We start from the raw sequence: 23,195 nt of genomic DNA on the forward strand, positions 1-23,195 counted from the left end.
AAAAACAGTATTTCGGGTTGAATCCGGAGCTCCGAAAAAAACCCGGATCCTTAACCCGTGTTGTGTTTATTTTTCGGTCGTATTCATCAGATTATTTACGGTGTTGCCACTACTACTATTTACTGAGAACCCAATCTTATCCGAGAAATCGGAAAGAGCAGAAGAAATTTGCAGAAGAGAGAAAAACAAAAATGGCGGTTCTTTGCTCGTCTTCGACGGTGATACTCTCTTCTTCTTCCGTGAAATCCTCCGGAAGTGAGAGAAAGTCTCCGTTTTTAGGGTTCTCTTTAACGGCTATCTCGAAGCCGTCGGTACGAGTCGGCATTTATGCGAATTCGAAAAGAGGATTGCAAGTGAAGTGTGAAGCTGAGCCGACGACGACGACTTCTCTTGTTCCGGCGAATCAACGATGGATGTTCGACGAAGAAGAAGCTAATGGCCCTGTAACGATAATTTTTCTATCTCCCTCTGTGTTTAGCATCTACGCATTTATAAAGTGTCGCACTTTAGCTCTTGCTTTGAATTTGAAGTATGGCTTGTTTTTTTCTTCTCCCAATTGCGATTTATTAAGTAGTGGATTTTGCCTTTGACTCATTAGCTGTGTTGTCTGCATCAATTGGCTTCGAAAATTGATGTTTATTCTTCTGAATTTGTTAACTTGGACGTTTTATGAAATTATTAATGTTTGGTTGGAGAGAAGTTAAAAGTCTTTGGCTTGAAACCTTTATTGAGTGTATTCTATGGTTTACAGGACATCTGGAACACGACATGGTATCCAAAAGCTTCAGACCATGTGAACACGGACAAGCCCTGGTTTGTGGTTGATGCAACTGACAAAATTCTTGGTAGATTGGCATCGACAATTGCTAATCACATCCGTGGGAAGAATCTTGCCTCTTACACTCCTAGTGTCGACATGGGAGCTTTTGTGATTGTGGTATGAGTTTCTTTGAGCTATCTGTAGAGAATAAGAAATTTGATGTGCTGCTTTAGTTAATTTCTTCCTGAAGGAGGAGCCTTGGGATTTGGTTTTAGTAAGATTCACATTAGCAGCAAGATGTAGAGCCTCTATGTAGATGTTTGGGCAATGCTTGTAACTTGGTACCTCTAATACTGTTTTCAATTGTTTGGTTAAAGGTGAATGCTGAGAAAGTTGCTGTATCTGGAAAGAAGCGTAACCAAAAGCTGTACAGGAGGCATTCAGGACGACCTGGTGGTATGACAGTAGAGACATTTGATCAATTGCAGCAGAGAATTCCTGAAAGAATCGTTGAGCATGCTGTTCGTGGAATGCTTCCAAAGGGACGGGTTAGATACATAATCCACAGCTCTTTATTAGTCTCCTTTAAGTCTTAACACTTAGCAAATCCGTGTTTCTTCAAACTTATGGATTGAACTTGGAAACTACTTGTTGCGATATTGGTATTGATTGATTACTAGTTTTCCAACTCCCTCTTAACTTTGGTCTGACCATTTTGTGGCAGCTTGGGAGAGCTCTGTTCAATCACCTGAAGGTGTACAAAGGCCCTGACCATCCTCACGAGGCCCAGAAACCGCTTGATCTGCCTATCAGGGACAAGAGAATACAGCTGCAAAAATAGAAGCTCCACCACTGTTCCATTATCGCCAAGCGCAGAGAGTTTTTTCTTCTCAGGTTTCTGTAGTTTCTTCATCCCAAAACCAGAGGAGGCTTTACAGATTCTTGTTTTCGCTTCTATCAACTCTGTTATGCTACAAAACTTTCTAATTTGAAATATTTCTCGTTATTTTTTTTTGCTACTGAATATCTTCTTCAACATGAAAAAGATGACATGTAATGAATACAAATGCCATAAGCAACAGTAGTCACCATTAACAAAAACTTCCTCTTCAATTGGTAACAAACCTTCCCAATGAGATCACAGATGCAAGGAAAATCTAATATTCATGCCTTAATCGAGTCATTACTTAAAACTGAAATTTTTAATGCTGGATCCAAAATTTGAATGTTAAATATACATAATAATAGGAAATACAATTTGAATGTTTGGAATCGCTAACGACTAATGCTAGATCCAAAATCCGGTTAGTATTCATATCATTATGTAAATTTTGCATCCAAATAAATTTAAAAACAAACAAACAAACACAAAAGATTTTTAAAATCCGACAATAAACAAAATCAAAATTTTAAAAACTATTTTTAAAAATCCAAATAAAAATCTTGAATGTTAAATCTACATAATAATATGAAAACAAGTTGAATGTTTGGAATCGCTAACGACTAATGTTGGATCCAAAATCCGGTTAGTATTCATATCATTATGTAAATTTAGCATCCAAAAAAATAATATTAAAACTATTTTAAAAAATGCGAAGTAAAACCTTGAATGTTTAATCTACATAATAATAGGAAAAACAAGTTGAATGTTTGGAATCGCTAACGACTATTGCTGGATCCAAAATCCGGTTAGATTTCATATCATTATATAAATTTAGTATCCATTAAATAATATAATTTTAAAAAATAAACACATGAAAAAAGATTTTTAAAATCCGAATAAACAAAATCTAAATTTTAAAAAGTACTTTAAAAATCCGAATGAAAAACTTGAATGCTAAATCTACATAATAATATGAAAACAAGTTGAATATTTGGAATCGCTAACGACTAATGCTGGATCTAAAATCCGGTTAGTTTTCGTATCATTATATAAATTTAGCATCCAAAAAAATAAAAACTTTTAAAATAACAAACATAAAATAAATCAAAATCTTTATTAAAAAAAAAAAAAAAGAAAAGGAAATTAAGAATCAACGAACCTGACTCATGGTGGACTAATTATGACTCTCTCGGCATGACTCATGGATTGTTGTTTACTAAAGCCCATTCGTTGTAATCTGAAGCCCATCTCTTCGTCTTTGACTTGGGCGGAAACTGCAATTTTTGATGATGAAGAAGATCTCGCTTTTCAGGTCTGAAACTCTGAACCACCGAAACCCCAGATCTCGTCGTCACGTTCACTCGCGATTCTCTTTGCCCGAAATAGATGCATCCAGATTTTGCGTCACGTCAGACTCGTTTCTAGAACTCAAAGTAATCTTCCTGTATAATTAGCCCGTGATCGTCAAAAATTGATCATACACGAGAGACATCTCTCGACATGGCGTTGGACCAACGCGGCAACGCCGTTGGTACCGTTCAGCGATGTATCCGGATCATCAATTTCACGGTCACGAGATATCAGCGATCGTATTTGTAAAACAGTCGCAGAGAAAGAAAATATTTTTTTAGGGTTTAGAAGAAGGAGTAATGATTTCTTAAGGAAAGAAGAAAAGATGAATACTATTTATAAGAGAGAGGTTCACGCAACAAAAAAAAGGAAACATCAGATTATTATTTTCCTTTTTTCAAATTTGGACTTATAATAAAAAAGGAAATTGATCATGATTACAACGGTCTTATTTTTCTAACTGCAAAAGGTTAAGTGTTGGAATTTTTTTATACAACGGTCTATCCTTCACGCGCCTACGCGCGCATCATCCTCGCCGTATCTTCTTCTCCCGAGAATTCTCTCCGGTCAGTCATGCCTCCAATTCACCTTTTCTCGAAGCTTCCCTTCCAAGTTCAGCTTCTTCCGCCGCCAGTTCCACTTTGATGAAGAATTCGCCTTTGGTAAGTTCCAAATTCCTCTTTCTATCTGATCAAATCTATCACGAATCAAGAATATATAGCTTGTTAGGGACTAATTGGTGAATTCAACTTGAGTTTTACAATCAGTCTCTCTTTGAAGTTTTTATTATGCATTTCAAGTCATTAACAACAATCAATGTTTGATTACATGAAAAAAACTTCCTCTACACATACGCGTTTCTGAATGAGATCACAAAATGCAGATATTCTTAATACAATGGAGATTGATTACTGTATTAATAAGCTTCTTTTTCTTCTGCTGCAGGAGCTTTTGCATTTACACGAAAAAGCACACTAAAATGAAGCTTAGAAGTAGAGCATTCCCAGAAGAGACCAATCATGTCTCCTTCCTCCAACCCTCTCCTTTTGACAAATGTTTTCACCCAACCATTCTTTAGAACATAGCTACACTGGAATGCTAGACATAGCTCGTGCTCAGTGTCAGTATCGTTGTCGTATACCTTAACCGTGATTCCGGGCTTGCCTTTGTCTATCTTTTGGGAATCTTCTGGAAGGAGATGCTTGAGAATGTGCTCCTCAACAGAGCTTTTTGACAGAGTAAGCCGTTGGCAAGCATCGCTCTTGGTCAGTTCCTTCTTGATGGTCCAGTACTGTTGCTCCTCCTCATTTTCTTTTTCCTCTTTCAAGATAATCTTTGGATTGGTAGTTGTAGGCACAGTCTGAAAATTTGCTAGACTGGTATCGTGAGTATTTGTCATCGAACTTGTGTCGACAAATCCAGGATTAGGGATCATCAAAAACTGCCCAGAGATTCTTTGTGAGCCAAGCGAAAAGTTAGTCTGGTATCTTCTAGACAGATTACCTGCAAACAAAGAAGAAGTGATGTTATGAATTATATGTGAAGCATATCTTTGATTTGCTAGCTGCGATGTTATTACTTTCGATGTAATTTGGGTTCTGCGAGAAGCTATGATGACTCTTTAAGGCTTCGTCTGTGTTCAACGGAGACGTCCCCTGCTGCTCTTGGCTCATAAACGTCTGACTCTTCTTTGCTGAGGATTTAGAGAGGACGAAGAGAGGCATTTTCGTATTATTTTATGGCAAGAGAAAGGATCTTGAGTGGTCTTTTCGTGGTGCTTGGCTCGATTCTTCTTTCACGGAGATAGAGATCTATGTTCCTTGGTTATCAAGAAAGATGACTTCTGCGATTCTTGGCTTATATTCTTCCGACTCTTCTTCGCCGGAGAAGGAGGTCACTGTTTCCTTGGATGCTAAGAAAGAAAGACCATCTCTTGCGCTTCTTCGTCGGAGAATCACAGTAACTTCGGAGAGTTATCGTTGAGACAATTTTAGAGAGAAACTTTGATCGATATTGATGGGAGGGACACGTATTACGTATATGTAGACGTATTTAATGATTTTTTTTTTTCCTTTTATACTATAGTAAACATAAATGTAATTTGGTCAGGGGGGAGGGACACCAGCCGTAATTCTCTGTTTTTAATAAACATATTAGTCACCTGAAAACATCTTTAAAAAACACATTTAATTGATTCATTCACAAAATTTTAAGAAAAAACTTTTCAATGTCAATCATTAACAAAGAAAAGAAAAACACCTTCTCAATAATAACTAAGGTAAAATGGAGAGTCTGTATTTTATCTAGGTAAAAAAAAAAAAAAAAAGCACCTTCATTATCTATCGAGAGTCTGCAAACACGATCTCTCTAGCTAGTTAGGGATTTTTCTCTCAAGCACACTAAAGTGGATTCTAGAGTCAACATTACCCCAAAAGAGTCCAATCTTGTCTCCTTCCTTCAATTCTCTCCTCCCAACAAACGCTTTAGCCCAGCCACCGTTGAAAACATAGCTTTTTGATGTTTTGACGTGTCTCTTGAAAACCATATCGTGCTCAGTGTACGTGTCGTGGTCGTACGCTTTAACATCGACTCCAATGCCTTCTTGGATTTTCTTTTGGTCATCTGTAGGGAGATGTCTCATGATGTGGTTCTCGGCATCGGTTGTGTTCAGCAAAAGTCGGCATTGATGATTGATATCACTTTCCTTCAGTGTCTTCTTGATGGTCCATGTGTAGGGAGGTAGTTCCGTCAAGACTCTGGTTCCCTTCTCCTCTACTATTTTCTCTTTCGAAAGAGATCTCATCTTCTTAAACTTTATAATATCTTCAGTTAAATCTTTGTTTCCTGCACAAGTAACATTGGAATTAATATTAGGGTTGTTTCCTAAAATCCCCATATAGGGATCTACGGGGAAGCCTTTCTCCGAGGATTCCGCGTCTAACGAGCAATGAGTCGTCAAGTCTTCCTTCGCCGGAGATTTAGGAACGTCGACAATAGGCATCACCGTTTCCTCGGATTCCAAAGAAGAGGACTCCACATAAATTGTTCTTCCGAACAGGACCAGGTATACAGTTTTTTGTTCTTCCTTCTTCGTCGGAGATATAGAAACGTTGGTGAGAGGTATTGCTGTTTCCGCGGATCCCAAGGAAACGTTGTTCTCATGAGAAATCTCTCGCTGTTCTTCGGCCATAACTCTTCTTCGACTGAGATTTAGGAGCTTAATTAGGAGAGAGTTATCGTCCGAAATAATTATAGAGAAAAGACTCGAAAGATTATTTGTGAGTAAAAGGGATTGATGAGAGTAGTATATATAGAAGAACGGTCAAGGATATAGGTTTTGTAATGAATAAGACCTAATTTGGTCAAAACTCTATCCCCCTAATAATTTATTCCAATAGAAAATCGTATTTTTTGTTCGCAGAATTCTCTTCCACATATTTTTATGTTTCTCAACAAACTTATTTTTATGTTGATCAACAAAAAATAATGGATATTATTACATGGGAGAAATGGAAATTCTCTGGAGATATTGGAGGAGCTCGAACGTTAATCTGCAATTTTCAGTTTATCACGACGTGAAATTTGAAATAGACTCACACAACTAGTCTACGAGGCCCACTGGAAGAAGAAGTGGATTGTATAAGGTGAAACACTCACTAAAAAATATAGATAGTATAAACCAAACCGAAATTTTGGCTACTTCATTTCGGTTTTATTGGGTGAAACCGATGGCCAAAAGGAAAGATGAAAAATAATAATCGGTTCCGTTCGATTCGAAACCACCAAACCAATATTGTATTCTAACTTTATCCGAAATTATAGGAATGTACCAAATTTAATCGAAATCATTGAAAAATTACACTTTATTTTTCTTACAATAAACTGAACCGAAGTTGGTTTTCAGTTCCAAATGGAAACCGAATTTCAATTCTAGACCCCAAAATACTATTCGAAGAATGTACAAGCCCACTAAGAACAAATAATAGCAATAAGAAGATGGCTCTCGCGGCCCAACCCAAACAAAATCGCGTCATCACGTGAGTGGCACGGGCCTACAGCAATTCCACAACCACATCGAATCGATGACATTTCCATTTGCTTTAAGAACATCCGCCGCGCGAGAACTGGCGGGAAAATTCAGCCATCGCCTCGAAGAAAAAACCTCCCAAATCTGAGAAATCGGAAAAGATGACCCACACCGAAACCCTAAATCTGCTCGATGAAATCGAGTCTTTTGTCTCCGATCAGCTTCAAGTGGTAATTGCCGATTTCCTTCTCCATTTCTGGATTCCTTAATTTAACTAGTTAGGGTTCTTCGATTTCCACTTCAGTGATTCTAAAATTTGTCGAAACTCGTTTATTTATCATCGGAATAGAGTTAATTGTTGAATTCTGAAGCTTCTGATTGTAGTTTGTTGTTGTGTTAGTCCTGAGATCGGAGGTGTTATGTAAAATCGAGTCATTTGGTTATAACTACTGATTCGCTCAATCCATTTGGTTTCAGGTATCTTACAAATGGCTGAGTCGAAATTTCTCGCTTTCATCAAATACGGCCAAGAGGTACATTGTTCCATTCTCTATTAGGAGCTCATTAGAGTTTAGCTACAAATGGCAGATTTGGTTTTTTGTCTAATAACCGTGTCTCGTTTGTTATTAGGTTGCTCAAGGATTTTGTAGAGAAACATGGGAAGGGTTTGGAAGTTGTATATATTGTGTCCGGATTGCTAAAGAACGGACCTTCCGATTACCACGCAAGGCTTGCTTCTAGTACCGAACTTCCAGGTCTCATTCTCATTCAGTGACATGTTTTCTCTTTGTTATTTTTCATGACTGTCTTCTGTATAATGATTAATTTTGCTAGTCTTTTGGTTTTTCATCTTACTGATTCTATTTTCACCAAGTAGTTGTACAAGTAATTTGCTGCGTTGTCTGTAGTTCAAGATACTATCTCAGATGTTGTTTTGATTATTTCTCTGGTACAAGTGAGAAGTTAAGTGATGGCAAAAGCGAAAGTGATTTGACTCTTCCTTGTCATTACTTCTATGCAGAAGTAGAGAAAGAGTTCAATGGAAAATATTCAGTACATATCTACAGTGTTCAAGCTAGTATTCCAATGGATCCAGCAGCCATATGGAACACTGAGTTTGTACAAGCAGAAGAACTCTTCAGGCAGCCTTCTGCCACTGATAATTGTTTGAAAGGCAACAGGTACAACTTTTCTGTTATTGTATGAAAGCTGTCCAGTACTGTTGACCAGCCTTGCCCATTCTAACTAGAGAGGTGTGACTTTTATACCAGGTTTTGTGGCGTCTCCAATTCTTGTGTGAAGCGCAATATAGAGGGAGCCACTGAAAATGTTACCGCCCCGCGAACTGAAAGTGTGAGAACTACAGGACAATCTAAAAGTAGTTCAAATTTTCAAAAGAGTACAGTGCCGTCAAACCAGGGAAAGAATTTCCAGCACTCAAGCTCTAATGTTGGCCATCAGGCTAAGAGTGAATCTATTGCTGCTCCAGCTAAAAATCAGTCTGCGAAATCCTCTTTGGATAAAGAAAAAGCTTTTCATGTGCCCGCTAATAAAAAGAATGGACAGGGCGAGAAGAGCGTGACTGGAACTGGTGGTTTGTTGAAAAATATGTGGGGCCGTGTGCCTGTGAAAACAGAAGATGATTCTCCAACAGTAGATGTGAAAAATCATATTACTAATCATTCGGGTATGTTTTCTAATCTATCCACCTTGGTACTATCAATGGCTTGGGTTTACTTGGTGCCTGTTTGAGCTAGTTTTGTTCCTCTATATAATGTTATGTAATTGGTGCAGAACCCCAAAAACCTTCTCATGATGCTGACAAGAAGGGAGGCAGCGATGATGAGACTCGAGACGCCAATTTCATGAGAGCGCCTAAAGATAACAGAAAAAGAAAGGTGATATTTGATTTTTCAGATGACGAGTATGAAGATGTAATCAGCTTAGCATCTCCTAGTAGTCCAAAGGTTAATTCACGTCCAGATGTCGAACTCAGTTCGGAAGATTCAGGTCCAGAGAAGCCTGACGCAGATGTTTCTCCAGAGATAAAATCTGAGGAACCAGAGGCCAGCAAAGAAGACAGGCAAAACACTGCTTCTGTTGATGCTTCTACGACTTTGTCAACGGAGAAGATCCAGGCCATTGGTTCTGAAGCTGAAGTGAATCCCTCAAAGAGAAGAACTACTGCAGTTCCTAGTTCGCCGAAAAGGAAAAAGGTGTTGAAGTCACGGATTGATGATCGTGGGAGAGAAGGTATGCTAAGCATCCATATCGTTCTAAATAGTAACAAAAATAAACAAACGTATGTCAATGTCTCTTACTTAAACAATTCTCTTTTGGCTGGATATAGTAACTGAGGTAGTGTGGGAGGAGACAGAAACGAACGCAAAGAAGAAAGAGGACACTAATACAAGTAAGAAGTTAGATGATGGCAAAACCGCAAATGCTGTTAACAGGTATGTTTTTTGGAGATCATTCTGTAAGCATGTTTGTTGTGAAACCCGAATACAATATTATAGCATCTATCTGAGTTTCTTATTTCAGGGCGGTTGCACAGAAGAAGAGTCCGGCCATTGGAAACACAGCAGCGACAAACGCAGGAGGAAAAGCGGGAAGCAAGAAAGGAGGAAACGTCAAAGATCCAAAGCAAGGGAATATAATGTCCTTCTTCAAGAAAGTTTAAAAAGGCTTCTTTTTTGTATTTATTGTTTGCTAAGTTTGAGTTGAGGATATTATAGGAAAATCAGAACTTGGATTCATCTGACTGTATGTTCTGATCCATTGTGTCTAAGAAAAAAAACTTTTGAGCCGTTTCTTATTAAACTAGTCATGTCATAAAAAACTGTATTATTTCAGGTTTGAGTGTATCGGTGATCATCGTCGCTGGCTTCTAGAACCATTTTTTTATTCTGAAAACATGGGCCCCACTCTGACAGGTAAATTCGTAATTAATAAAAAATAAAATACATATCCACGTTTTTGGTGTTACAAATAATTTAGAAAGAAGGTGGATTGGTTATGGAAGAATGTGCAAGGAGAGTAATTTGAGATATACAACTTGGGCAGAAGAATCAGATGATCGACAACAATTGTTTATATAAAGAAGAGCTGAATCGCAATTCTTACTCAGGTCACTCTCTCTCCCTCACTTCTCATTTCAAACCATTGACTCTTCTTCTTGCTCCGAGATGTGGCGTTACATTTGTTTACCGTTTTTCCTCTTGCTTTGGAACGATATAGGTCTGGCCAAGGAGGCTTCTGAGTCGATTTTGCTCCCTAGTGAATCCGGATTTGACGGTTCTCGGAGTCCGGTTTGCTCCTCGCCGGATCCGAACCTCAACTACAGACCTGTCATCGGTATCCTGAGTCACCCTGGAGATGGTGCGTCTGGTCGGTTGACCAATGATACGAGCTCGACGTACATCGCTGCTTCGTATGTGAAGTTCGCTGAGGCAGGTGGTGCTCGTGTTATCCCACTCATCTACAACGAACCTGAAGAAGTGCTCTTCCAGGTCTGTCTTATTATGTTTTAAAATCTTGCGCTGAAGAATTGGATTGCTTGATTTAAGTTATCTTTTTGGTGAATTACATTATTGGATCTGCAGAAGCTAGAGTTGGTCAACGGTGTGATATTCACTGGTGGTTGGGCTAAAAAATATGATTATTTCGAGATCGTCAAAAAAATCTTCACTGTAAGTTAGTCATCTTCGTTTACCACTTATTTGTTTGCTCACAGAATACTAATACCAATATATATGTCTCTGACAGAAAGCTTTGGAGAGAAATGATGCTGGAGAGCATTTCCCAGTATATGGCATTTGCCTCGGATTCGAGCTTATGTCAATTATCATAAGTCAGGTGACTCTCTTCTTCTTCTTTCCTTGTGTAGAGATTGAAGTCTTTCTAGGTTTTGCTGAGTACTGGAATCTCTGTTTAAGTAAAGAATCTTCCTTCCCTCCATGGTAGCCAGGGAGCTATAGTTTTCATGAATTAGGATCTGAGAATACAACAATATAGTTTTGCTTTGGGATTTGCAGATTCTATTCTTAAACCTCTCCAATCCTTTGTCATTGTAACAGAACAGAGACATTCTTGAAAGATTTGATGCAGAGGATAATGCATCAAGTCTCCAGTTTGTTGATAATGTTAATAACGATGGAACATTATTCCAAAGGTGCATAGCTTTTCCATCATCCTTTTTTAGGTTTCTGTTTATAAAGACTTCAAATTATTCTCATATATTAATTCATGTTTGCAGATTTCCGCCAGAGTTGTTGAAAAAACTCAGTACAGATTGTTTGGTTATGCAGAAACACAAGGTTAGTATTGCAATGTCTATTTCTTCTGCAGAATATGGAATATAGTTGTCAAAAGTTAAAACTTATTATGCATTATTTGAAGAGAGGAATTGTGTTGCTCTCTTATTATTTTGTTTACCTCTGTGGTTCCTTGAACGGTGACTATCTTCTCATTCCACATGCTTGCTGATACGAATTGTTGTTATTATCTAGTATGGTATCACACCAGCAAACTTTCAAGCCAATCCTGCTTTGTCTAGTTTCTTTGAAATTCTCACAACCTGCATTGATGAAAACAGCAAGGTAATATCTTCCCATTAACCATGAGGACTCTATATATGAATTCCACAATCTGACCTTACTCTGCGAAAAGATCTAATCATCATAGTTTGCAGACTTATGTTTCAACTGTTAAAGCAAAGAGATACCCAATAACTGGCTTCCAGTGGCATCCTGAGGTAAACTGACCAATTAAACTTATGTTTCTACTACTAATTCTCAGTGTTGACAACATTGATTTTAGAAAAAAAAAAGAAAAAGTCTTAATACTCTAAACTAATTCTCTGTAGAAAAATGCATTTGAATGGGGATCATCTGCGATTCCACACTCTGAGGATGCAATCCAGGTGACACAGCATGCTGCTAGTTATTTAGTCAGGTAAGATCTCCCTCATCAACGTTTTCACAGTTTTCCCAACAACATTTTGTGCACTAGTTTTCTTAATGATTGCGGGTTGAATGTGGTGCAGTGAAGCTAGGAAGTCACTGAACAGACCAGAGTCTCAGAAAGTGCTGAGCAATCTCATTTACAACTATAAGCCTACTTACTGTGGATACGCAGGGTAAAGCCACTCAGGACAACAGTCTTTGCACAATTCTCTTGTTTTTAGTTGTTGACAGTGATGTCCTTTAACGATTTCTTTGGATCATATAATCTTGCAGGAGGGGTTACGACGAGGTTTACATTTTTACACAACCAAGATCCCGTTTCTAAGAACTTTACTCGTCGTCTTGTGTGTTTGTTTGGAACTCTTATTTACATTTAGGGAGCCGGATTGTCTTGCATGATTTCCCTTGTTGATTTTATCTCTTTGGAATTACATTTCAAAAGATACAAACTGTGTTTGATTCGTCTTTCTAGCAAATAACATTTGACTTTTGAGATTGATTACCAAAACAGCAAAACCTTAACTTTGTAAATGAGTAATATTAACGAAGCTTTACTGCATTGAAATTTAACAATCACTTAGCTTATTTGAAAAAAAATATTTTATAGAATGAAAACATTAGTTAAAATAAAATAAAATCATAAACAAAAACATATTAAAAAATATGATCCAAAGATAATTAAAACAATAAGTTTACATACTAAAAATATTTGTAACAAAAACCATAAAAATTAATCTAAAGATTAAATTTACTTGCGTGAAAAGCGATTAAACTAATAACACCTCTTATGGACTTGTAGGATGGAGGGATGCTTAGATAAAAATAAGTTTACATAATTAAATTATTTGTAACATAAACCATTAGAAAAAATTTAAGAGCTAAATTTACTTTCATGAAAAACGGTTAAACTAATAATACCTCTTACAGACGGGATGCTTAGGTCTTTTGTTTTCAACACTTAAATTTTTTAATTAAAAGTATTTTATATAATAAAAACTTTAGTTAAAATATAAGTTTACTTAATAGAATTATTTGTAACAAAAAGCATAAAAATTAGTCAAAAGGTTAAATTTACTTGCGTTAAAAGTGGTTGAACTAATAACACCTCTTACGGACCCGTAGGATGGGACGGGATGCTTAGTCCGGTTTGTTTTCAATGCATTGAAATTTAATTCTTAGATTTTTTGAAAACGAAAATATTTTATATAAGAAAAAACTAGTTAAAAAAATAAGTTTCTATAATAAAAATATTTATAACAAAAATCATAAAAAATAATCTAAGAGTTAAATTTACTTGCGTGAAAAGCGCTTGAACTAATAACACCTCTTACGGACCCGTATGATTGGACGGGATGCTTAGTCCGGATGTTTTCAATGCATTGAAATTCAACACTTAGATTTTTTTTTGAAAACGAAAATAATTTATATAAGAAAAACTCTAGTTAAAAAATAAGTTTACATAATAAAAATATTTGTAACAAAAACCATAAAAAATAATCTAAAAGTTAAATTTACTTGCGTGAAAAGTGGTTGAACTATAACACCTCTTACGGACCTGTAGGATGGGACGGGATGCTTAGTCCGGTTTATTTTCAATGCATTGAAATTCAACACTTAGGATTTTTGAAAACCAAAATATTTTATATAAGAAAAACTCTAGTTAAAAAAATAAGTTTACATAATAAAATTATTTATAACAAAAACCATAAAAAATAATCTAAGAGTTAAATCTACTTGCGTGAAAAGCGGTTGAACTAATAACACCTCTTACGAACCCGTAGGATGGGACGGGATGCTCAATCCGGTTGTTTTCAATGCATTGAAATTTAACACTTTTAAAACCAAAATATATCTATAATAAAACGTTTAATTAAAATAAAAAAAACTTTTGCTATCGTAAAAAGAGAAAAATAAAAATTTTGAGGTAAAACTAAATAAAAAATCAAGAGGCTGAATCCCTAAATTCCAAATTGATGAACAAAAATAACATTCACCTAAATCCCTAAATTCCCAAATTCCAAATCCCTATTAGTAGAGAAGAGGCTAAAGCCCTAAATTCCAAAATTCCAAAATTCTAAAATTCCAAATCCTAAATTCCAAACAAGAGGCTAAATTCCTAAATTCCAAATTGATGAACAATAACATTCGTCGAAAAGACATACCAGTGAACGAAACATTAGATCGGAGCATTCACGTGTTATCAAACAGACAGAAGAAAGCTATACCAATTTCTGATCGAGATCGGAGCATTCACGTGTTGTCAAACAGTCAAAAGAACTCTATACATGAAGAACAAAGAAGATACTAAGTCCCAGCAAATCAAAATCCAATTTTAAAATCAATTTAAAGTAACAAAAATCTATTACCATTCGTCCTTACTTGCTTAAACCCGAGAAGAATCACTCCATACAAGTCTGTGACACGCAAAAATCAGAAAAACAGAGTCACACAACAATGAAAAGAGAATCGATGAACCCTAGAAGACCCTAATGTATGGAATTACAAATCATCGATGACAGAATGAAACAGAAATAGATACAATTGAAAGAGAGAGAACGACTATAACTAAGTAACCTGATCGTAGATAGATGGCTCTCTCAGGTTGAGATTGGTGATCCTTTAGTCGATCGGAATCATACGTGTGATGAAAGAATGAAGACGAAAAACAACAAGGGTAAGAGATTGTAGTTTGCAAACAATCTTAATATGGGGGAGAAACTCTCGTCTCCGTATATGTAAATAACAGGAGCGTGGATAAAAAAAATGGAAATCACTAACGGCTACTTACGAAAAAATGGAAATTAAGTAGTTGTTAATCTTAATAAACTACTTAAGAAAAATGGGAAAATAATAATTGTAACCGACTTTAATTAATTTACAATGACGCTTTTGCCCTTCCATCGTTGACGTCATTGTTACTTCTTCTTCTCTCCTCCATTTAAAAAACGCAAGCTTGAAAATGGAAATTGTTTTACGACGCCAACGGGCATAGGTGATGGCACGGACCCGTTTTAATGACAAATGTTGGACTGGGCTCAGTCAAAGCCCAATATAAAGTTAAACCACTCTGAGAGGCGCGAGTGGGCTCAGTTAATGACAAACGTTTTTTTTTTCTGTTTTATATAATTTTTAAATGATGGTGGACGTTGGGGATGATGTCACTTGACAAGACAGATCCTGCAGAATGATTGATATGAAAACAAAAAAGCTAAAATCGTGAACAATCCACCATTGGAGACGTGCCATCTTCATCCTCTGAGATGTGGAGATTCTGCTTCTTCTTATCGTTACTATTCTTTGATGTTAGCGCGGTGAAATCTGCAGAATCGATTTTCCTCCCAAGTCAAATCGGAGTTGAAGATTCCCGCGTCTTTGAATCTCTTAGTCTTAGTCCTGTATGCTCCGCGGCTGATCCAAACCTCAACTACAAGCCGGTCATCGGGATTCTGACCCACCCTGGCGAAGGTCGATGGGACGCTCGTCTTCACTCTCTGAAAAACTACGCCTACGCGACGAACATATCGTACATCGCAGCTTCGTATGTGAAGTTAGCTGAGACTGGTGGAGCTCGTGTGATTCCTCTTATCTACAACGAGCCTGAAGAAATCTTGTTTCAGGTTTACTCTGATGATTTTGCTCTTATGGATTCCGTTCACTATGTAGCCTTCTTTAATCACTAATCTTACAACTATTTATTCTACTTGAACTTGGCTACACCTGATTTGTTTACATCACATAAACAGGCAATTTGAAATAAGTTCAAGGTTGATGTTACCATGTTATTGTTTTGGCTATTGCTTGTCAAAATTAGTTCATGTTATCTTAGTGAATTTCATTTTTGAGTTGCAGAAGCTAGAATTGGTAAATGGTGTGATATTCACAGGTGGTTGGGCTAAAACAGGGTTATATTACGATGTTGTGGAGAAAATCTTCAATGTAAGTTCTCATTATGCAAACACTCTCTGTTGCTTTCATGTGTTAGCTGAGCTGTACAACGTAATAGTCTTTTGAAATCCTTATGTTTCTCACAGAAAGTTATGGAGAAAAATGATGCTGGAGAACATTTTCCGGTGTACGCCATGTGTCTTGGATTCGAGATTTTGTCAATGATCATAAGTCAGGTCACTCTTTTGGCTTCTTGCTTCTTTTGTTGCTTAAGTAACTTCCATATATGTAAAGCAATGTTTCACACTGCCTAAAATTTAAAAGAGCTTTAAGCTGCATATCTTGAGCTGAGAGGGATATGCAGTTTCCATCCTAAATTTCTGACGATTTTGTGTGTTTTGAAACAGAACAGAGACATTCTTGAGAGGTTTAACTCAGTAAACTATGCATCAAGTCTCCAGTTTTTTAAAAACGTTAATATCGAAGCAACCGTGTTCCAAAGGTGCATATATAGCTATGCTTTAAACTTTTCAGTGATCCAAAGAACAATATCCCATAATTGTAATGTTTCATATTTGCAGATTTCCTCCAGAGCTGTTGAAAAAGCTCAGTGCAGACTGTTTGGTTATGCAGAACCACTATGTTAGTATCTCTCTAATTTTCTGCAGAATATGAATATAGGCTATAGCTCTCACCTTTTGTTGCTCTTAAGTATACTTTGATTGCTGTTTTCTTCTTATAAGTATCTTTAATCCTATACAGTTACACAATTTTATATTTCCTGTTTTCTTGTTCATGAATGATTTATTATATTCTCTCTGCTTTTCTGAAATGAAATGCTATTGTTTCCCAGTTTGGTATCTCACCAGACAACTTTCAAGGCAATCCTTATCTGTCTAGTTTCTTCAATATCGTCACAACCAGCGCCGATAAAGACAGCAAGGTATAGTTAATATGTTCCTATACACCGATTATACAAATTCCACAAGCTGACAATTTCAATGAAGGGATAAATTTATCTTTTTTCTTTCCAGACTTTTGTTTCAACTATTCGATCAAAACGATACCCTGTGACCGCCTTCCAATGGCATCCAGAGGTATTACACACAAGTTAACTTGTGTCTCTCATTAGTCTTCTCAATCCTTTGTTAACTTATATCTTTTACTATGCTATATGCTTTATAATGGATATATGTTTCTAAAAAGATCCTTAAAATATACTCTGCAGAAAAATGCATTCGAATGGGGATCATCTGAAATCCCACACTCTGAGGACGCAATTCAGGTGACTCAACATGCTGCAAATTATCTAGTCAGGTTAGTTCTCTATTGATCAATGTTGGAAAGTATCATTAAAAGAATTATGTAGTGGTTCAATTTTCTTATTTGAATGTTGGTGCAGTGAAGCCAGAAAGTCAATGAACAGACCATCTTCTGAGAAAGTGCTGAGCAATCTCATCTACAACTACAAGCCTACGTACTCCGGATACAAAGGGTACAACAAAAAAAAAGCCACTTCATAATTGGAGTCCAATCCTTACAGTTCTTGCTGTATGTTAACAAATATTGGATCATGTATGATCAACCTCGTTGGGTTTTTTTTTGCAGGAGCGGTGACGACGAGGTTTATATTTTCACGTAACAAAGATCCCTTCTCTGTGTGTTTTCGCCAAAACATAGCAATTTATATTAGTTACTAAGAGCAATACAGTGTTTCTCCTTATCCACCATTGATTGTAAGTTGTAACCAAGGTGTTGAACTATAATTTAAAAAAACACAGTATAGATCACATGAGGCGTGAGGACGCAATCACTTGTTCCCATATCTTCCTCTAAAACCTAAATCCTAAAAAATCCCTTTTCAAAGATCAAGTTTTAAGGCAAAAAAGCAATCATGATTTTGGCCAGACACAGCGAAAGGACCTTGTCTGTTTCGAAAAACTCATTTAATCATGTGTTATTAATTTATTATTATCAACAATACAATCGTACTGGGTGACCAATAATGAGACGCACCCATCAAATTGGGCCCTCCACGGCTCCACCACTGAGAGGGATACACGAAAGTCGTTTTACAAAAACACCTATTAAAAATAAATGTGCATAAAAATCTATTACCACGTGTACGGTGAAGATTAGGTTCTCGATTTTGTATAAGAAGGTCGAAGTGTGAAGAAATCAAAAACCCAAAATCGTGAAAGTTCATTTCTCCTCCATTGATCTTTCTTTACTCAGATCTTTCCTCTTCCTCTGAGATGTGGAGCTACGTTTGGTTACCGTTGGTAGCTCTATCTCTCTTTAAGGATAGCATCATAATGGCCAAGGCTGCGACGATTCTCCTCCCTAGTCAAACCGGATTTGATATTTCTCGGAGTCCGGTATGCTCTGCTCCGGATCCGAACCTAAATTACAGACCGGTTATTGGTATTCTGAGCCATCCTGGCGACGGTGCGTCAGGTCGTTTGAGCAATGCTACAGACGCGTCCTCCATTGCGGCTTCGTATGTGAAATTAGCTGAGTCTGGTGGAGCACGTGTGATCCCACTCATCTTTAACGAGCCTGAAGAAATTCTCTTTCAGGTTACTCTCATTTTGCTCAGCCGATTCTGTAATCTGTTCTAGCTTAAGAATTTGATTGCTTCCAAAATTGATTTACATTTGGAACTGCAGAAGCTAGAATTGGTCAACGGTGTGATACTAACTGGTGGTTGGGCTAAAGAAGGATTGTATTTTGAAATCGTCAAGAAAATCTTCAATGTAAGCTCAACTTTTTTTCCTGGTTGATTTATATAATTCCTATACAATGCTTTTTTTTGTTGATATCTCTATGATATCCTCTCAGAAAGTTTTGGAAAGAAATGATGCTGGAGAGCATTTTCCTATATACGCTATTTGCCTCGGATTTGAGCTCTTGACAATGATCATAAGCCAGGTGACCCTTTCTTCTTGCTTATCATATGTGTTTGCTAAGCTGTAAAGTTAAGCCATACCAGATGTTGTGTAGTTTAACACCATTTGAAAATTTCTAATATGTGGCCTTGTAAACAGAACAGAGACATTTTTGAAAAAATGGATGCAAGAAATTCTGCATCAAGTCTTCAGTTCGTTGAAAATGTTAATATCCAAGGAACCATATTCCAAAGGTAATCCAGCTTTTCATGAGGATGTGTATATACAGATACCAAAAATATTAGTCAAATATTTCATATGTAATTTGTAATGTCTCATAGTGCAGATTTCCTCCAGAGCTGTTGAAAAAACTCGGTACAGATTGTCTGGTTATGCAGAATCATCGGGTTAGTAGTATTAGTAACCAGTACTTTGTCTTTACAGTTAATACTATGGAATATAGTTTTCACCATTTTTGTTGCTAAACATACTTATACATTCAATTCAATACTCATAGTTTTGTTGACCTCTGCAGTTAAGCAACTTTTCTTGCCACTTCTTTGATTTCTTGTTCTTGAATGGTTATTATCATCGGTTCTCTCTGCTTTCTGATATGAATTGTCCTTATTTCCAGTTTGGTATCTCACCACAAAGCTTTGAAGGAAATATTGCTCTGTCTAATTTCTTTAAAATTGTCACAACATGCGTTGATGACAACGGCAAGGTATTTTTATGTCCCCAAGAATACCTAAAAAGATTCAATAGCCTGTGACCTTATAGACCAAATCTATTAAAACATATATCCAGGTTTATGTTTCAACAGTTCAATCAACAAAATATCCAGTGACCGGCTTCCAGTGGCATCCTGAGGTATATATACAGTCACAAGTTAACTTTACGTCTCTCATTTAGTCTTTCACGCCTAGGCATTGTCATTGTGGTCCACTGCGGTATCCTATCATCTATTAAAGAAAATCTCTGTACTATACTCTGCAGAAAAATGCATTCGAGTGGGGATCATCTAAAATTCCACACTCTGAGGACGCGATCCAGGTGACTCAGCACGCCGCAAATCATCTAGTCAGGTTAGTTCTCTATCCATTTTTTTGAAATAATTGATAAGAGAGTGCACCAACTCTGATTGCTACATTAGAATCAGTATAACTGAGAGTTGGTTAGATCATGAAGTACTCATGGATCGTGTTTGAATGTGATGCAGTGAAGCTAGGAAGTCACTGAACAGACCAGAGTCTAAGAAAGTGCTGAGCAATCTCATTTACAACTATAAGCCTACTTACTGTGGATACGCAGGGTAAAGCCACTCTGACAATCTTTACATAATTCTCTCTTCTTCGTCTTCTTCTTTTTTCTTCTAAGTTTTAACGATTCTTAGGATCGAATAAAATGGTGGATTTTGCAGGATTGGTTACGACGAGGTTTACATCTTCACACAACAACGATCCCTTCTCTAATAACTATAACCTCTCCTGTGTATCCTCTCGTGTGTATAGTGAAATATGTACCTTCGACTCTGTTATTATCTGTGAACTTGTTGTAACTTTGAACGTCAGCCTATGGCTTGTGTTTGACATTAAACTAGATAATGTACGCTTTTCTATCTTTAGTCTAATTCATAAAACAAAACAAAAAGCTTATATATGTTTACTCACTATTAATAAGATAATGAATCTATGTTTTGTTACATAAAACTTTGTCATTTAATATAAAATATGTGATCTGTCTGTTTCATGACATTTTATAAGATTCGAGTTCTGTTTTTCATTCAATTGGTAACCTGTTCTTCTAGAATTTACAGTTTCTTTACATGTTATAGTTGTTACATAAAATGATCATTACAAGAATATATTTGTTGGGCTTAGTTAAATATTTAATATATGGGCCCATAATATATCTATATGTTGGGCTCCACAAAATCCCTATGGCCTGATAACAAATTGAATGGTCTTCATTGCCAACCGACAGACAGAGTCTGACTAGCAAAACTTCCCGGTTTATTATTCCTTAAACCGAAATATACCAGCCAAATTCGACTGTTCTTCATCGATTTGCACTGTGTTGTTTCTCTCTCGATGAATTCCTCCCAAGCAAGCTTCTTCGACTTCCCTCTAACACCAATCGTCTGGTCTCGTTTCTAATTGTAAGTCTTCTTCCTTCTCTAAGTTTTGTTTCAGTGTCAATGTAGATCTTCTTAGGTGGAATCAAGTAAAAGAGATTGATAAACCCTAATTGTTCCGTTCTATCGTTAAAACTTTCCTAGATTAGTCGGGGTTAGGAAACGAAGTCTAGCTATGAAACCGTTGCATCGAATTTTGTCATAGATATGATAATTTCCGGTTCGCACATCAGAACCGGCCCTGTATGCAAGTAGCTTGAGGTTCTGTTATAATTTGTTGAAGGGAGAGAACTTTGAAGCTAATGGGGAAGATAATGGAATGGGCAGCAAGATCTGATCATTTGGGAGGAATTCCAAGGAATACTGTGATAATGGCTGTTAGTGCATTTGCAAAAGCAGTAGCAAATCTTTGCAATAAAAGCTCAGTTCACAATGCAGATACTCTTATGAATCTTGTCCAGTCAAGACCACCTGGTGTTCCTCTCATCACTGTTAGTAATCACATGTCGACGTTAGTTAATATTAAAACCTTAATAGTATGATCCTTTCTTCATGTCATCTCTTTCCACTCATTTGTGTTTTTGATGTTGATTTATCTTCTTTGTTGTGTAATCAGTTTGGATGATCCAGTAATGTGGGGGGCATTTAAGGGTCTCCTTTCCTTAGATCCAGAATTGGCTCGGTGGGTTCTTGCTGCAGAGGATATATGTTTCAGGAACCCTATATTCTCCTACATTTTCCGCACTGGTATGTCACTTTTTTTCTTTGTTGCTTCTTCTCTTGGGAAAGACTGTAATCAGTGATTTGTTCTTGTTTTGTATGGATTTGGACTTGTATCACAACTTTTTTTAGTAGATTTGGTGGATTGCCTTCTTAACAAAATAGGATTTTCTCATGATGCATGTTAGTGATTTCTTTTGAGCAGGAAAATGTATACCTATAACTAGAGGTGGTGGAATCTACCAAGAAAACATGAATGAAGCTCTCCAGCGATTAAAAGATGGATCTTGGGTATGTTATCTTGCACCTTTAAACTAATTGTACTTAGATCTTTTCAGACCTCTGACCTTTGGATTTAACCATGACTAGTAGCTGCATACCTTCCCAGAGGGAAAGGTGTTTCAAGATGATGTTCCTATAAGACGACTTAAATGGGGAACTGCAAGCCTCATCGCCCGTTCCCCAGTTACCCCAATCGTTTTGCCAATAATTCACCGTGGTTTTGAGGAGGTAACTCGTCCAGTTCCCTTCTAAGTCTGCTTAACTCAATAATCGTTTAAACTTCGATAGCTAAATGTCTGCGGGAAAGAGAAAAAGCCATGAATTATGTATCCATTTTCCAAACTTCGAATTTCTGCTTGATAGTATTATTATGTCTTCATTCGAAGGTCACTTACCCACATTGTTGTAACGGCTTAGATGATGCCGGAGAACTACAATAATGGACGAAGACCACTGGTACCGTTGCCGAACAAACACCTTAAAGTTGTGGTTGGTGAACCAATTGAGTTTGATGTTCCAATGATGGTTGAGACTGCTGTCTTGGACTCCCGCCATGTAACCCCTCCTCTTCAAGAAGTGAAATGGCCTGTCCTCACTTCTGCTGGCCAAGTGCTAGACGAAACTGCTCAGAGACACCTCTACATAGCTCTGTCCGAGAAGATTCAATCCTCCTTGGAAACATTGAGACTCTTAGCCAAGCGGTTGTGACTTCCGCCGGGAAACTTCATATCAAAATCCGGTTCACAACTTTTAAAGTTCCGGTTTAGATTCGCCATGGTAATCAAATATTATCTTTATTCAATTTCCTGAAGCTGAGAAAAAATTATATAACTATGAAAATTTAATAACTCGCATTTTAAATTATTTTATCGACTAGGATATATAGCAACCCGCAATAATGTATGTTGTTGAAATGTTATATCTTATCAATATCTTATGATTATAGCAAGATTTCAGTGAAAAACCTTAACAAAAAAAAGATTTCAGTGAAAACTTTTTTTTTTTTTTCAGTGAAAACTTAAAAAGCGACAATAATCGAATATAAGCATCAACAAAATATAATACAAGACCGTTATTTGTGTGATGTCTGTAACGCTGATGATCTGGCCAGTTCTGTCTTTCTGCTGATGATGTTGGACAGAAACAGCATTAAACGACCAGTTTGAACAGAGAGAGAAGGTTCTTTCTGATAAGAGAGACAACGTGGGTGGCAAACAGACGCGGCGGCCACGTGAGCCTATTGAGCCACCGGTGCGGCGAGTGGTGCTTACGCGAATGCAAAAAAATCAGTTAATGGGC

At 36.9% G+C, this 23,195-nt stretch overlaps 8 protein-coding genes across 15 annotated transcripts; 6 read left to right on the forward strand and 2 right to left on the reverse strand.

Moving 5' to 3' along the window:
• emb1473 (Ribosomal protein L13 family protein) lies at positions 1 to 2,075 on the forward strand. The gene is made up of 4 exons (NM_106510.3): positions 1 to 443; positions 752 to 937; positions 1,138 to 1,308; positions 1,485 to 2,075. The coding sequence occupies exons 1-4, from the start codon at positions 192 to 194 to the stop codon at positions 1,599 to 1,601; spliced, it is 726 nt and encodes a 241-aa protein (NP_177984.1). The 5' UTR covers positions 1 to 191; the 3' UTR covers positions 1,602 to 2,075.
• A 1,834-nt stretch (positions 2,076 to 3,909) lies between these two features.
• AT1G78635 (B3 domain protein) lies at positions 3,910 to 4,839 on the reverse strand (the record flags this gene model as incomplete). The annotated part of the gene is made up of 2 exons (NM_106511.2): positions 4,573 to 4,839; positions 3,910 to 4,496 (listed from the first exon to the last, which is right to left on the reverse strand). Exons 1-2 carry the CDS (start codon positions 4,715 to 4,717, stop codon positions 3,910 to 3,912), a joined length of 732 nt encoding a protein of 243 aa, NP_177985.2. The 5' UTR covers positions 4,718 to 4,839.
• Positions 4,840 to 5,364: 525 nt separating this feature from the next.
• Positions 5,365 to 6,183, reverse strand: AT1G78640 (B3 domain protein; the record flags this gene model as incomplete). Its single annotated transcript, NM_001334836.1, has 1 exon — positions 5,365 to 6,183. One exon carries the CDS (start codon positions 6,181 to 6,183, stop codon positions 5,365 to 5,367), a length of 819 nt encoding a protein of 272 aa, NP_001319404.1.
• A 918-nt stretch (positions 6,184 to 7,101) lies between these two features.
• Positions 7,102 to 9,860, forward strand: POLD3 (DNA-directed DNA polymerase). Its single transcript, NM_106512.3, has 8 exons — positions 7,102 to 7,250; positions 7,498 to 7,553; positions 7,651 to 7,775; positions 8,042 to 8,201; positions 8,292 to 8,707; positions 8,815 to 9,273; positions 9,371 to 9,476; positions 9,565 to 9,860. Exons 1-8 carry the CDS (start codon positions 7,182 to 7,184, stop codon positions 9,701 to 9,703), a joined length of 1,530 nt encoding a protein of 509 aa, NP_565185.1. The 5' UTR covers positions 7,102 to 7,181; the 3' UTR covers positions 9,704 to 9,860.
• An 11-nt stretch (positions 9,861 to 9,871) lies between these two features.
• GGH1 (gamma-glutamyl hydrolase 1) lies at positions 9,872 to 12,584 on the forward strand. Of its 3 annotated transcripts, NM_202443.3 has the most exons (12): positions 9,872 to 9,956; positions 10,046 to 10,150; positions 10,261 to 10,532; positions 10,626 to 10,712; positions 10,789 to 10,878; positions 11,100 to 11,194; positions 11,279 to 11,339; positions 11,532 to 11,621; positions 11,714 to 11,776; positions 11,888 to 11,976; positions 12,068 to 12,160; positions 12,261 to 12,497. In NM_202443.3, the coding sequence occupies exons 2-12, from the start codon at positions 10,096 to 10,098 to the stop codon at positions 12,310 to 12,312; spliced, it is 1,047 nt and encodes a 348-aa protein (NP_974172.1). In that variant the 5' UTR covers positions 9,872 to 9,956; positions 10,046 to 10,095; the 3' UTR covers positions 12,313 to 12,497. The 3 variants fall into 3 exon arrangements, with proteins under 3 accessions (NP_974172.1, NP_177987.1, NP_849900.1); NM_106513.5 differs by lacking the exon at positions 9,872 to 9,956 and having other exon boundaries at positions 9,992 to 10,150; positions 12,261 to 12,584; NM_179569.4 differs by lacking the exon at positions 9,872 to 9,956 and having other exon boundaries at positions 10,131 to 10,532; positions 12,261 to 12,584.
• Positions 12,585 to 15,098: 2,514 nt separating this feature from the next.
• On the forward strand, positions 15,099 to 17,739 carry GGH3 (gamma-glutamyl hydrolase 3). The gene is made up of 10 exons (NM_106514.4): positions 15,099 to 15,604; positions 15,837 to 15,923; positions 16,019 to 16,108; positions 16,280 to 16,374; positions 16,454 to 16,514; positions 16,726 to 16,815; positions 16,907 to 16,969; positions 17,101 to 17,189; positions 17,275 to 17,367; positions 17,481 to 17,739. The coding sequence occupies exons 1-10, from the start codon at positions 15,248 to 15,250 to the stop codon at positions 17,512 to 17,514; spliced, it is 1,059 nt and encodes a 352-aa protein (NP_177988.1). The 5' UTR covers positions 15,099 to 15,247; the 3' UTR covers positions 17,515 to 17,739.
• A 211-nt stretch (positions 17,740 to 17,950) lies between these two features.
• GGH2 (gamma-glutamyl hydrolase 2) lies at positions 17,951 to 20,503 on the forward strand. Of its 2 annotated transcripts, none has more exons than NM_001198500.1 (10): positions 17,951 to 18,451; positions 18,542 to 18,628; positions 18,714 to 18,803; positions 18,920 to 19,014; positions 19,107 to 19,167; positions 19,395 to 19,484; positions 19,568 to 19,630; positions 19,757 to 19,845; positions 19,980 to 20,072; positions 20,154 to 20,370. In NM_001198500.1, exons 1-10 carry the CDS (start codon positions 18,128 to 18,130, stop codon positions 20,161 to 20,163), a joined length of 1,002 nt encoding a protein of 333 aa, NP_001185429.1. In that variant the 5' UTR covers positions 17,951 to 18,127; the 3' UTR covers positions 20,164 to 20,370. The 2 variants fall into 2 exon arrangements, with proteins under 2 accessions (NP_001185429.1, NP_565186.2); NM_106515.4 differs by having other exon boundaries at positions 17,976 to 18,451; positions 20,181 to 20,503.
• Positions 20,504 to 20,672: 169 nt separating this feature from the next.
• On the forward strand, positions 20,673 to 22,857 carry At1g78690p (Phospholipid/glycerol acyltransferase family protein). Of its 5 annotated transcripts, none has more exons than NM_001334838.1 (6): positions 20,673 to 20,918; positions 21,178 to 21,430; positions 21,511 to 21,641; positions 21,820 to 21,905; positions 21,987 to 22,124; positions 22,314 to 22,857. In NM_001334838.1, exons 3-6 carry the CDS (start codon positions 21,527 to 21,529, stop codon positions 22,602 to 22,604), a joined length of 630 nt encoding a protein of 209 aa, NP_001322458.1. In that variant the 5' UTR covers positions 20,673 to 20,918; positions 21,178 to 21,430; positions 21,511 to 21,526; the 3' UTR covers positions 22,605 to 22,857. The 5 variants fall into 5 exon arrangements, with proteins under 5 accessions (NP_001322458.1, NP_001322455.1, NP_177990.1 ...); NM_001334837.1 differs by having other exon boundaries at positions 21,178 to 21,405; positions 22,283 to 22,857; NM_106516.3 differs by having other exon boundaries at positions 21,178 to 21,405.
• The last annotated feature ends 338 nt before the right edge of the window (positions 22,858 to 23,195 follow it).

The sequence above is a fragment of the Arabidopsis thaliana genome, assembly GCF_000001735.4.
Source record: "Arabidopsis thaliana chromosome 1 sequence".
Classification (NCBI taxonomy): Eukaryota; Viridiplantae; Streptophyta; class Magnoliopsida; order Brassicales; family Brassicaceae; genus Arabidopsis; species Arabidopsis thaliana.

Coding starts and splice junctions, on each gene's coding strand:
- GGH1 (NM_202443.3), top strand. CDS start 10,096: ATGATCGACAACAATTGTTTATATAAAGAAGAGCTGAATCGCAATTCT. Junction 10,151..10,260: donor GAATCGCAATTCTTACTCAG/GTCACTCTCTCT, acceptor GGAACGATATAG/GTCTGGCCAAGGAGGCTTCT. Junction 11,977..12,067: donor GCTGCTAGTTATTTAGTCAG/GTAAGATCTCCC, acceptor AATGTGGTGCAG/TGAAGCTAGGAAGTCACTGA.
- At1g78690p (NM_106516.3), top strand. CDS start 21,197: ATGGGGAAGATAATGGAATGGGCAGCAAGATCTGATCATTTGGGAGGA. Junction 21,406..21,510: donor GTTAGTAATCACATGTCGAC/GTTAGTTAATAT, acceptor TTGTGTAATCAG/TTTGGATGATCCAGTAATGT. Junction 21,906..21,986: donor GATTAAAAGATGGATCTTGG/GTATGTTATCTT, acceptor CATGACTAGTAG/CTGCATACCTTCCCAGAGGG.
- GGH3 (NM_106514.4), top strand. CDS start 15,248: ATGTGGAGATTCTGCTTCTTCTTATCGTTACTATTCTTTGATGTTAGC. Junction 17,190..17,274: donor GCTGCAAATTATCTAGTCAG/GTTAGTTCTCTA, acceptor ATGTTGGTGCAG/TGAAGCCAGAAAGTCAATGA. Junction 17,368..17,480: donor ACGTACTCCGGATACAAAGG/GTACAACAAAAA, acceptor TTTTTTTTGCAG/GAGCGGTGACGACGAGGTTT.
- POLD3 (NM_106512.3), top strand. CDS start 7,182: ATGACCCACACCGAAACCCTAAATCTGCTCGATGAAATCGAGTCTTTT. Junction 7,554..7,650: donor TCATCAAATACGGCCAAGAG/GTACATTGTTCC, acceptor GTTTGTTATTAG/GTTGCTCAAGGATTTTGTAG. Junction 9,274..9,370: donor TGATGATCGTGGGAGAGAAG/GTATGCTAAGCA, acceptor GGCTGGATATAG/TAACTGAGGTAGTGTGGGAG.
- GGH2 (NM_106515.4), top strand. CDS start 18,128: ATGTGGAGCTACGTTTGGTTACCGTTGGTAGCTCTATCTCTCTTTAAG. Junction 19,168..19,394: donor TGGTTATGCAGAATCATCGG/GTTAGTAGTATT, acceptor CCTTATTTCCAG/TTTGGTATCTCACCACAAAG. Junction 20,073..20,180: donor ACTTACTGTGGATACGCAGG/GTAAAGCCACTC, acceptor TGGATTTTGCAG/GATTGGTTACGACGAGGTTT.
- emb1473 (NM_106510.3), top strand. CDS start 192: ATGGCGGTTCTTTGCTCGTCTTCGACGGTGATACTCTCTTCTTCTTCC. Junction 444..751: donor AAGAAGAAGCTAATGGCCCT/GTAACGATAATT, acceptor TATGGTTTACAG/GACATCTGGAACACGACATG. Junction 938..1,137: donor TGGGAGCTTTTGTGATTGTG/GTATGAGTTTCT, acceptor GTTTGGTTAAAG/GTGAATGCTGAGAAAGTTGC.